Source organism: Pristis pectinata, chromosome 5 (assembly GCF_009764475.1).
Source record: "Pristis pectinata isolate sPriPec2 chromosome 5, sPriPec2.1.pri, whole genome shotgun sequence".
Lineage (NCBI taxonomy): Eukaryota > Metazoa > Chordata > Chondrichthyes > Rhinopristiformes > Pristidae > Pristis > Pristis pectinata.
In genome coordinates this window covers 9,649,927-9,663,087 of record NC_067409.1, presented here as the reverse complement: position 1 = coordinate 9,663,087, position 13,161 = coordinate 9,649,927, and the positions used below count along the sequence as shown (strand labels likewise).

General features: G+C 38.9%; 1 protein-coding gene across 1 annotated transcript in view; it reads right to left on the bottom strand.

Moving 5' to 3' along the window:
• LOC127570499 (obscurin-like) overlaps positions 1-13,161 on the bottom strand; it is a 465,385-nt gene that overhangs the window by 195,488 nt on the left and 256,736 nt on the right. The window contains exons 49-53 of the mRNA XM_052016136.1: positions 10,420-10,686; positions 8,859-9,131; positions 6,755-6,895; positions 3,668-3,934; positions 217-465 (exon numbers count right to left, since the gene is read on the bottom strand). Of these exons, the coding sequence (XP_051872096.1) occupies positions 217-465; positions 3,668-3,934; positions 6,755-6,895; positions 8,859-9,131; positions 10,420-10,686 (1,197 nt within the window). The remainder of the gene's footprint in view (positions 1-216; positions 466-3,667; positions 3,935-6,754; positions 6,896-8,858; positions 9,132-10,419; positions 10,687-13,161) is intronic.

Genomic DNA, 13,161 nt, shown 5'->3' with positions numbered 1-13,161 from the left:
AATTATTTCAATATGTTTTCACAACATGCAAGAGCTCCATACTATTGTCCTCTTCTCAATATGGCAGCCAACAGAACTCACACATATCACAACCCAAGTTAGGAACCCATAAGCACCTGCAGCATCCAAACAATAGATTAAATATAACTGAGCTCTGCAATCAAGACTTCTTTTGCAACAATCTCTAGTGTAGTTTGTACTGTTCTTTTTTCTTACCTTTTACCAGAAGTTTTGCAGAGGAACTGTGTTTTCCAACTTTAATTGTAACTGTACCACAGTCTTCCTGAGTAACATTCTTCAGTTTCAAAAAGTGAATGTTTCCATGTTTAACAGATATTTCATTCATTTCATTGTGCTGCAAAGGAGTGTCACTCAACCACCACTGCACATCAGAAAAATTTTCAGGATGAACTTTGCATTCAAACACAGCATCTTCATCAGCAAAAACTGTTACATTCTTCAGGCCTTCAACAATTTTTACTTCTGATAGTGTACAAAAAGAACAAGGTTTCTCATTAGCCTGTGACAGTGTCTTTAGAAATGATTAATCTACATAGATACTCCATTTACAGTAATTTATCATTCAAGGGGAAAAATCTAGCCTTCGGTTTCCATTGCAAAACATGTATGAGGATACAATTGTACTAAATTCCAACCATTCCCCCGACATGTAGAAATTTGACCAGCTGCATCCTGTTCACATGAAGGACCTAAAGGGGAATCTAAACCAGTTAATTACTGCCTAAACAGTTTCTTTTCAATCATGAACAAAGTAAAGTAAGCAGTCTTTGACAGGGGCTCTTACTCATCAATAATATACATACTGATGCCCATTGAGTTTTGCCAGGACCACTTGGCTCCAAGCTTTCATGGACCATCAGTATAACTGAAGTCAATGTGGATCAAAAGGAAAATTCTATAGTGGTTGGAGGCATATCTCGCACAAAAAAAAAGTTGGAGTTGTCGGAGGTCAATCATCCAAGCCCCAGGACATCACTACAGGACTTACCTGGGGCAATATCCTAAACCAAGCTGCTTCATTAATGACCTTCTTTCCATCATAAGGTCAGCAGATACTTGCTGATGATTGCCCATTGTTCAATTCCATTTACAACTCCTCAGCAAATGAAGCAGCCGATGTCTGCATGTAGCAATATCCTTACAACATTCAGGCATAAAGAAGATATAAAGATCTCTGAAAAGGCCCCAGCAATCTCCTCCCTTGCCTTCCTGAGTATCCATTAGCTGAGTGGGTTACATTGCTTGCTACTTAGGCATGGGCTGTTAAGTAGCAAGCAACATTCATGCTACAAAGCAAGGCAATGACCATCTCCAACAAAAGAAAGTTTAACCATCTACCTTTGCAAAGTTCCCTGCCGCAATATCCTGGGAGTCACCACAGACCAGAAACTCCACTGTTTCAGCCTAATAAATACTGTGGCTACAAGAACAGCTCAGAAGCTATGTATCTGCAGAGTATAATTCACCCCTTGACACCCCAAGGTCTTTCCATCATCTCTAATTTACAAGTCAGGAGCATGATAGAATACTCTCCACTGGCTCGATTAGTGCAGGAACAACAACTCTCAAGAAGTTCAACACCATCTAGAATAATGGTGCCTGCTTGATTGCTACCTTACCACCCTAAACTTTCATTCCTTCATTCAGTGGCAGACAGTGACTGCAGTGTTTACTATTTACAAAATAAACTGCAGATACTTGCCCAGGCTATTCTGATAGTACCTCTAAAATTACATCACCAAGAAGAACAAGGTCAGCAGGGTCATGGGAGCGTAACCACCCTCTAAATTGCACACCATTTTGACTTTGCTCATCCTTCATCTTTGCCAGCTCTAAATCCTGGATTTCCCTCCCCTATAGTACTGGGGAGTGTCTTCTCCAAAAAGGACTGTCGTGGTTCTAGAAGGTACCATGACTTTCACAAGAGCAACAAGGATGGGCAACATATTATCATATTGTAACAATACCCATTTTCCAAAAAAACCCTCCAAATATTAATGGTGACCAAAGACAATTTTTTTCCTTTAACTTTCACAAGATGGTAAAAGTACTTTCCAAGTCTTTGGTCCTTATCTTTCTGAATACTAAAGTAGTTTCAGTGTCAAGTTCATTTTTAAAAAACATTAAAACTTGCCGTTCTTGTGGTAGAGATCAACTTTGGGAGATCCAAGGCATGTAACTGCAGTGCATTTTGTAGGTAGTACACATGACAACTACTGTCACCAAGGGACAATTTTAAATTTGGCCAATCAAATGCAATAATAAAGCAAATGTGCTGGAAATACTCAACCACTCAGGCAGCATCAGTGGAGGAAGAAACAAGAGTTGATGCTTCAGGTTAATGACCTTTCATTAGAACTGGAAAAAGTTAAAAATAAAACAATTTGCAGAGAAAATGGGGAGGGGCAGATAGAACAAAAGCATTTGTGATTAGGTAGAGCACAGGAAAGATTGAATGACAAAAGTGGTGGTGTGCCAGATAAAAGAAAGTGATACTGTCTCATAAAAACAAAAAGTATGACTGGGGGAAGTAGAAATTGAATGAAATCTAAACTTACAAGAAGAGTGATAACAAAACTGAATTCTGCAAATGACAGTTACAAATTGTTGAATTCTATGTGGACTCTGAAAGGTTGTAACATGTCCATTCAGAAGATGTGATTTCTTCAGCTTATATTGCAGTTTATTGTAATAGTATCAGAGGCTAAAGAAAGAGGTAAGAGTGGCTAATTCAGATGATGATGCAGCTGAAGATGGCTGCTTCAACCCTAATTGTTCCCTGAATGGAGAGGCCTTATGAGAAGATTAGATGCTGTTTCTCAAGCCTGTGATGAACTTCAGTGGAACAGTATATAAGGCCAAGGGCAGAGATGTCACTCTGATGATCAGCTATTTCAATGTTGTACCTCGTTATCAAAACACATTTTCCCCTCCCTCTCTTCATCTGGCAAGTAGAGATTTCATTTATTCTCTTCATGGTTTTTTGCTATTTACTCATACACCACCCTTTTTTAGCTGGCATCACTATGTGTCATTCAGTCTCTCTGGTTTTCACCCCATCAATGACCTTTCCTTTTATCACCTTTTCTTTCTACCCCTTGCCCCATTCTCAGCAACATAAATCTTGTTTTATACCTAACTTTTCTCACACATGAGAATCACACGTGATGCCAACTCTGTTTTTCTCTCTACATATGCTGCCTAAACTGCATTTTTTTTTTACCATTTTCTGTTTCTATTTCAGATTTTCTTCATTGGTAGTATTTCACATGTACATCAAGTAATATTGGATAAACCCATCAAATATCTTTCCCACCATCTTACAAAAACAATAGATTTTAAATTCTTCTGTGAATGATTCCCAAGGATAGGTTCGTAAAATGTCAAAATTAATTTTCCTGGGAGATATTATTCATTGTATAATAATTAATGAGCAATAGGAACACAGGAGCTATACAGCACATCTGCTGTTACAACTAACTTCAGTAAACAGATTAGCAAAGTAAATTTACTATCTGAAATAACAGCGAATATTCAAATTTGAAACCAGGAACAGAACACAATGAAACAGTTAGCCTCTACAAGCTTCTAATAATATGGGGATCGTCAATGGAATTAAGATACTAAATTACTAATTTTAACTCACCTTTGACAGTTAAAGAAGCTGTGGTCTGATGATCTCCAGAGATACAGGTATATTCACCCGAGTCCCCTGATGTTAGGTCGTATATGCATAACTTATGTATACAACCTTCCTGTTTAATTTCATACTTGTCACCTGGAAAAATTGTTGTTAATCCTTTTTTCCAAATAACTTGAACATTCGATTGTGAGAGTTCACAGAGCAAAGTTGCTGTTTCAACTTCATCCACTTCCATACTTTGAAGCGGTTTAGTGAAAGTTGCTGGAGTTGCTGAAAAATTAAATAGTAACAATAATTCAGAAGGATCTTATCTAAAACTCCTGCTGTGTAGCATATATTAAAATTCAGCACACATCAAATGTAGGCAGTTACCTAGAAATTGTATTGTATTTATTTTTGGTGCACTAAAACATGTCTAATAGCCAATGGGATCCTAAAAAAGCCCTGAAATTGGTCGAAGTTTGAAACATCAGGGTGATTTACCTCCAGAACCAATTGCTAAAATGGAATCTGTACAATTCCAGATGGGGCTTCAATCAATTACACAATGAATGGTCGGGCCCTAGGGAGTACTGACGAACAGAGGAATCTTGGTGTACATGTCCAAGGATTTCTAAAAGTGGCAGCACAGGTAGGTAAGGTCGTGAAGAAGGCATATGGGCTACTTACTTTCATTAGTCAGGGCAAAAAATGTAAGAGTAGGGAAGTTATGGTACAGCTTTATAAAACATTGATTGGACAACAGCTGGAATTCTATGTGCGGTTCTGGTTGCCAAACTATAGAATCTATGCCTTTGCACTGGAAAGCATGCAGCGGGCTGGAATGTTTCAATTATAAGGAGAGACTGGATAGGCTGGCTCTGTTTTCCTTGGAGTGGAGTAGGTTGAGGGAACCTCATACAGTGTGGCTGGAATTAGAAAGCACTGTCTAATAGTGTGGTGGAAGCAGAGACTCTTACAACATTCAAGTACCTAGACGAATACTTGAATCACCAAGGCTTAGAAGATTACAGACCAAGTGCTAGTAAATGGGATTAGATTGTCAACATGGACATGCTGGTCAAAGGGCATGCTTCTGTTCTACATGACTCTACAACTAATTTAGTGCAACTCCTGGTATTTTGCTTTGCAGCAACCAGAGAAGTACATGGGCCTTCAAAGTCATGCTTTCTAATGCCGGTCGGACACAACAGCAGCAGACATTTTGGCTGACATGTTCAAAACAAAGGTAGCAAGGGAGAAGGAGACAGCGCTCATATTCACTCTAAGGGTCCAGTAAGTCCTGGATAATCACATTCACAAGAAAAGTCCTATATGCTGGGGTACAGGAGAACTGCTGGACCACCACAAGAAGATTATGGGAAAAGGTAACTATGATAGTCTATTTCAAGAATGAAAATCCCTACACAAAGGAGCAATGTACAAAGATGATAAGATATATCATGGCTATGATCACACTGCTGTTTACACCTGCAGAATGGAAAGATCCCCACAGAAAAATATGCCTGAGTTCTTTAAGCAAATTTCCATTCATTAGGAAGTTGCAGATAACAAAGATTGGCAAAGTTGTGCACAATATAGAGGGCTGTTAATACATACAGCAGAATACAGATCAGATACAGATATTGGCAGACAAATAGTAGATGAAGTTTAATCAAGGCAAGTGTGAAATATTGCACTTTGGGAGGTCAAATGGAAGGGGAAAGTATACAGTTAATGGCAGAACCCCAACAGCATTGATGTACAGAGGGATCCAAGTCCATAGGTCACTAAAAGTGGCCATGCAGGAAGATAGGGTGGTAAAGAAGGCATATGCATGTTTGCCTTCATTGGTCAGAGCATTGAATATATGAGTAAGGAAGTCATGTTGCAGCTATATAAAACTTTGATTAGACCACACGGAGTATTGTATGCGATTCTGGTCACCTTATTACAGCAAGGATGTGGAGGCAGAGGGTGCAGAAAGCGTTTACCATGATGCTGCCTGGATTATAAGGTATAAGCTATAAGGAAAGGTTAGACAAACTTGGGTTGTTTTCTCTGGAGCATCAGAAGCAGAGAGGAGACCTGACAGCAATTAATAAAATTATCAGAGGCACAGATATGGTAGACAGTCAGAATCTTTTTCCTGGGGTAGAAATGTCAAATCCTGGAGGGCATGCATTTAAGTTGAGAGGGAGAAAGTTTAAAGGAGATGCACGGGGCAAGTTATTTTACACAGAAAGTGGTGGGTGCCTGGAACGGGCTGCCAGGGGGAGTGGTGGAAGCAGATACGACAGTGGTGTTTAAGAGGCTGTTAGACACATGAAGATGCAGAGGATGGAGGAATATGGATCACGTACAGGCAGAAACAACTTAGTTTAATTTGGCATTGTGTTCAGCGCAAACACTGTGGGCTGAAGAACCTGTTCCTGTTCTGTACTGTTCTTTGTTAATATGGAAACATTGTAATGCTAGACACGCAGATAAACTGGACCTGAGATTCATTCGCTGATGAATTACAATCACTGCAGATGGACTTGTGCAACAGGACATGAGTGGACTAAAGAGGGTGCAGAAACAATTCACACGGATGTTGTGGGACTAGAGGGCTTGAGTTACAAGGTGATACTGGATAGACTGTGACTGTTTTCCCTGGAGCAAAGGAGGTTGATGGGTGACTGTATAGAGATTTATAAAATTATAAGAGGCACAGATAGGGTAGATAGTCACAGTCTTTTTCCCAGTGTAGGAGAGTCTAAAACTAGAAGGCACAGGTTTAAGGTGAGAGGGAAAAGATTTAAAGGGGACCAGAGGGTTAAAAAGGCATTTGGACATTCATGGATAGGAACGTTTTAGAGGGATGTGGGCAAAATGCAGGTAAACAGGACTAGCTTAGGTACGCACCTTAGTCAGCATAGACTAGTTAGGCCGAAGGGTGTGTTTCCATCCTGTATACCTCTATGACTTTACACATTACCTAGCCTGTCTCAGCTAATTATTAGTATATTAAACTGGTGTTAAGAATTGTAGTGTAAAGGAGATAATTTGGGCATTTTATTTTGCTATCTCTATGAAAACCATCACTCTGTCAGTCAAGCCCCTTGTAACCCTTGTGGCCAGTGCCTGCCTCCTCCATTTGGCTGGGAGGCTGCTGAGCAATGACATCCCCATGGTAGCTGCCATCTTCTTGTTCCTTCTGCACATCCTGCTTTGTCTCACAGTTCTCTAGCTCCAGATTCCTTGGTTTTCCTATAGCAAAGTTTTGCAAGCAGATGATGATTAAATCTGCACATAATTTTGGCATGTACTGCAAGGTTCTGTGATACTGGTGCAGGCAACAAAATATCATCTTCAGGAGAGCTGTGGCATTTCTCATTTCCTGGCACCTGTGTGTGTTTTGTTGTGTCTGTGGTCAGCTGATGTGGTTGAATAGCACACTGGTATAAATAAAATCAGTGAAGGAGGTGGTAGCCCTTTATCCCAAAATTCATCCCTCTGGACAGTGCCAGTTGCTGAAGATGTCTAGTAGGGTAGTCTCCTTCAGGATGAGTCAAGTGTAATTCTTGGAATCATGCGAATTCTCGCAATTCACAACAACCTCCATGTTGAGGAAGTGCAGAAATTTCATGTTCATAAAAATGGTCCAGCTCATAAGGGAAGTCTATATGGACACATATGCCTAGTCAATGGCTGCTTGTGTCCATGGGAAGTCATCAGTGCTGGCATATCCCAGTACCTGAGATGTCACCTGCTCCTAACTGAAATAATTTCTTCATGAGTATGTTGCTGGGTGACCTCCATGATACAGCATTAAGCAGCAAATTGTGCGACAAGTAAAGATCTGCTGCAGTCTACTGGAATGACCCAGAGGGGTTGTTGAGAATCATCATGACCTTGATTTCTGAAGCGACATCAGGCCAGGTTTTCATGCAGAATGTCACATTTCTCAGTTAAGACAGCCTTGAAAAACCTGAGCCTACAAATTGTCCTTCACAGAGTTCTACAGATTATGACATCTTTGAGTACTCTGTGGGAATAGGTTCTTCATTGATAGGCATGCCTTTGTTTCAATCCCAAAGGTTCTAATCCACCCTAAACAGGGCATAACAATGCCTCCAGTAATCAAGGGCAGGCACAGTAGTGTAGTGGTTAGCGTAACGCTATTACAGCGCCAGGGACCAGGGTTCAATTCCGGCCACTGTCTGTAAGGAGTTTGTACGTTCTCCCTGTGACTGTGTGGGTTTCCTCCGGGTGCTCCAGTTTCCTCCCACATTCCAAAGACGTGCAGGTTAGGAAATTGTGGGCATGCTATGTTGGCACTGGAACTGTGGTGACACTTGCGGGCTGCCCCCAGAACACTCTACGCAAAGACGCATTTCACTGTGTGTTTTGATGTACGTGTGACTAATAAAGATATCTTATCTGAAATGCTTCCACAACTGAAGCACACATTGAATTACTTACATATTACAACAGAGAGGGAGACTATTTGGCCCATGCTAACTCCCAGCAGAGCAAATCCCAGCAGTCTCATTTCCCTTCTTATTTTCTTGTAGCCCTGTAACTGACTTTCCTATCAATTCCTCTTTGATTCCTTTTCTACTTACCTACACTGAGGGGTAATTTTACAGCAATTAACTACCAATACACCTTTGAGTAGTGGGAGAAAACATGTAAAGTCCACACAGGTGACACCTGTGGTCAGAATCAGGTCAGATCAGGTCACTGGAGTTGTGAGATAACATTGATAAGTGCTCCACCACTATGTCATCTACAGTGACTAACTCAGCATCTAAATGCTGGAAAAAGAACTCCCTGTTAGTTTATCATACTCTGTGGCATCAGAGCAACCTACATTTAGTTCTGAAGCTACCTAGTCAGATTTTCCAAAGGCAGCTGACCGTCCCTTTATAATAAGAAAAGCACTAAACTAGTATAATGTGCTTCTAGCTCTCCTGACAATCACAGTGAGGGGCTAGCTGCTCCAACTTATGTCAGTACAGAAATACTGTAAGTGGTTTGCGACCAGTGAAGTTGTTCTCTGTAAATTTCAAGTATGCTAATGTGCCCATGTTATTTGAAGTATGAAACAGACCCACTATGTTTGACAATTATTAACTCTGAAGCATTTTTTCAAAAAAGTAGAAATCTACTAAGATCTGGAAAATACACTTTTCATTTTCTTTGAAATCTAATAATTTTTCACTGTTACCTTTGACATTAAGCTGAGCTGAAGATATGCACTTCCCAACCTTAAAGGTCATAGTGCCAGCGTCATCTTGTGTGATTTTCCTCAAAAGAATAGTGTGAATATTACCATCCTTCACTGAAATTTCATTCATTTCATTACTCTGCAGTTCAATTCCTCCCAAAATCCATTGAACACCTCGTGCATTTTCGTGGGACAGTTTACATTCAAACAAAGCATCTCCACCTTCCATCACTTCCAAGTTTTTCAAACCATCAATAATTTTTATATCTGGCTCTGGAAAAAAATATATATAGAGAGAAAAAAATAACAACAAATTAATGGCCTTCTTTTAAGAATATTTTGGTGGAGAGATGCTGAAAGTTGGCATGGAAACAAGATAAATCTGAGCTGTTAAATGACCCAGACTGTGATCATGGCACATATTCCAAAGAAGATTTGTATTTTTCTAATTTTTTTAAATAACCCCCTTTCAAACAGAGCAACATCATATTTCTTTTTATGTAGCAACAACCCCTCTCAGAAAAGCAAGCAGCTTAAAAATTTGCAACAAATGGAGAAAGGTATGTGCCCCTGACTTAGAATCATGGAATTATTATGACACAGAACCCACTAAATCTGTGCCAGCTCACAGTACAGAAATCCCATCAGTTCCAATCCCCTGTTCTTTCCCCACAGCCCTGCAAATTATTCTTTCTCAAGTACCCATCCAAATCCCATTTGAAGGCACTGATTGTTTCTGCTTCTCACATCCTTACATGAATTCTAGATCACTACTCTGATTTTAAGAAAAGTTGTCCTCATATATCATTAGTCAAATATTTACATCCAAACAAATTTCAATCTATTATATGCTTGCAAATTTCAAAATCACTGAAAGAAATTGGCTAAAATATACTTCTGTTGTGTACTGGTTAAGATAACTCACTAGCAAACAAAGTTCTGGACCACTAATCCAGAGACATGAGTTTGAATACCACATGGCAACTGGAAAATTTAAACTCAAATAATTAAATTGAAAACATAAAATTAAAATAAAAGCTATTCCTAATGACAGTAACTATGAAACTACCAAATTGTCATAGAAATCTATCTGGATCATAAATGTCGTTCAGGGATGGAAATGACCCATTCTTACCCAGTCTGGCATATATGAGACTCCATTACCACCAATGTGGATTACTTTTAACTGCTTCCTCAGAACAGGACCAAATAGGGATGGACAATAAATACCGACATTGCTAGCAACATCCATTTCTCATAAATGACTATATTAAGAAAAACTCTGGTAAGCTTATATTTCTATTCAAGCTTACTACCCAATTTTCTCTGAAGTTATGGGAAGCGATTGAGGATATTCTTGAGCACATGTCTTTTTGGTTCTTCCCTGAACAAAACACAGATGAGCTTTTATTAAAATAAGATTTTTTATTTAGACTACTTAATCATACTTATTATGCATCTTACCTGGAACAGCTAAAGAAACAAGGGTTTTCATTTCTGTAGGACAATTAAGCAAATAGTCTACTTTTGAATTAAGCAAGCAATGGTTTTTATTATTTACCTCTGACTGTTAAGGAGGCAGTAGTCTGTTGATCCCCAGAATCACAAGTATATTCCCCAGCATCTTCTAGCTTCAGATTGTGAATTAGTAATTCAACAATAGGGCCTTTCTGTTTCATTTCATACTTGTCATTTGGTTTAAGTACCTCAGGTCCCTTCCTCCATTCCACAGTGGCATCGGGTTTCGTAAGCTCACAGTGCAGTAGGGCAGAGTGGCCTTCTTCCGCTTCCTCATTTTTAAGCCAACGTTTGAAAAGTACCGGCAAGGCTGCAAGGTTATTATTATTATTATAACAATACTACAACTGAAAGTTTATTGGTAAAAGCAAACAAAGTAATGTACTTTAATATACTAAATTAATAGCCTTCTTTTAAGAATATTTTGATGGAAAAAGGCTGAAAGCTGGCATGGAAGCAAGATAAATCTAAACTGTTAAATGACCGAGACCGTGATCATGGCATATATCCCAAAGAAAATCTGCATTTTTCTAACTTTTTAAATAACTCCCTTTCAAACAGAGCAACATCATATTTCTTTTTATGCAGCAACAATCCCAGGGGTTTCCAATCACCCATGGTGCCCTCAGTAAAGAATTAATGGTGAATTCCATTTTTAAATGGTGTGGAAGACTTCACACAGCCCTTTATTTTCCCTGTGCAATTGCTCTGTGTCATTATTAAATAAATACATCTATACACATTGAAGAATTAATCATTGTTTGCATAAAAATAGGGTGACTAGTTTCCAAACCACATGTGAAGTGCCTCCCTACTGAGAAAATAGCTTCCAGTAAAGAGCTGTTTTCACCTCCATTTTACTGCTTGTTCTCCATACCCCTGATTCTACAACAGAGCAAAAATCTATCTTGGTCTCGAATATGGTCAATGATTTAGCTTTCACAGCCTCCCATAAAGAAAATTCCAAAGATTCAAAATCCTCTGAGAGAAGAAAATCTCCCTCATCTTTGTCTTAAGTCTTTATTTGCAACTGTATTGTCCCAGTTCTAGATTCCACCCACCTCTTAACAGCCCAACCAAGGGAGTGGGGATCAGGCCTCCTTAAATCTTTAGGAAAGAAGTGACATTTCGAAATATGTAAACTCCAAGGAATTAACAGCCAAACCCCATTCTCCCCAATCATTCCACTTAAGACAACACTTTCATCCCAAGAATCAACCTAGTGAATATTCAATAAACTGCCCCAAATGCAAAAACATCCCTCCTTAAATAAGGACACTAAGACTGGGTGCAGTACTCCAAGTTGGTCTAGCCAAATCTGGTGTAGTTGGAGCACGATTTTCCTACTTTTGTAACACTTTGTCCTCTTTACAATAAACACCAACATTCCACTTGCCTTCCTAATTACTTGCTGTGCCTTCAGACTAACCTTCTAGATGAAATGGAAATATTTTGTTAAAAGTAGTTTACAGGCTGAAATAGTTGTTGCAATATAGTCAGTCTTGTTGATGATTGGTTATTTTGATATCTGAGCATTTTTAATGTGGGGAAGAATAGATATGACAAATAGTGATGTGGAAGCAGCACGGAAGTGACTGGCTGAATTAAATGACAGACGGAGATGGCACAGTGTTAATACTAGAAGCCTAAAATAAATATCTTTCTGAACAACATCAGTTTGTTCCTTGATGAAGTGTGATATTGATTAGAAACAAATAATTACAATAAAGATTTAACTTAAGCAATCTGATTTTAGTATGTTCAACTGAAAGGTAGAATGTGGTTCAATAACAACTGCAGTGTTTAAGTAATACTATTATCTGTTGTTGGATTAGGGTTTAAATTGTTGTTTTTCTTGAAGTTTTAACTTTCTTTGCACTTGTTTATATGTTTATATAATCATCTCTGTAAATTTTCAGTGGATTTTCAGTAATTTGTAGCATAGTTGGTTCTATACCTCTGTAGTTTTCTTTGTCTGCAAGCCTGAGATATCATGGCAGTGTAAATCAAGTAGTACTTGTTCACAGACAGTCCTTGTTGTTCACAGACTCTTTAACAGAGAAGACTCCATCATCTAACCAGTTTAAACTAGTTTGCAATATAAAGAGAAAGCATGAGGAAAGTCCTTTGTAACTTGCTGCGACTTACTATCACTCCTTTTTTACTTGCTGTTACTTACTGTTACTCTGCTGTTACAAGCTGATGCTGTTTGGCCTATACTTTGATGAACATCTAAATAAACAGCTGTAACTGTAAGATTTGTCCCTCATTCCTGACTTCCAAAGAACCTTCTGGACAACATCATCTTCAGATCCAACAACTTGGTATGGTCAGCAGGATAGTTGAGGAGATTAAGGATGGGAAGAATCCCAGGCGAGATGGAAAGTTCTAATGTGCACATTTAACAGGAGGTAAGACCTTCCTCCTTGCTTTCCTAATCGTCAAAGAAGCACCTAGTTCTTACTTCAATACACTATTTAAAGCAAGTCTAACAGCGAAGCTAAAAACCCAGGGATACTATACTCTGTTATATTCTATTCTTTTTAAGTGAAGTTAAACAGTACTGTTCAGCTGTGCATAGTCTAGGGACTAAAATCTGATAATTCAGCTGTGTATAGTCCATTTGAATTTCAGCTGTAAAATCTATTGATTCGGGTTATAGGCTCCCAGTAAGCGAGCAATTGTTCTATATCTTCACGTGTCGTAGGAGGAGAATCAAGCCATGGCCAAATTAGAGAAGAAACCTACTATAGAAAAACAGGGAAATGAACCTCCAGTTGTTATA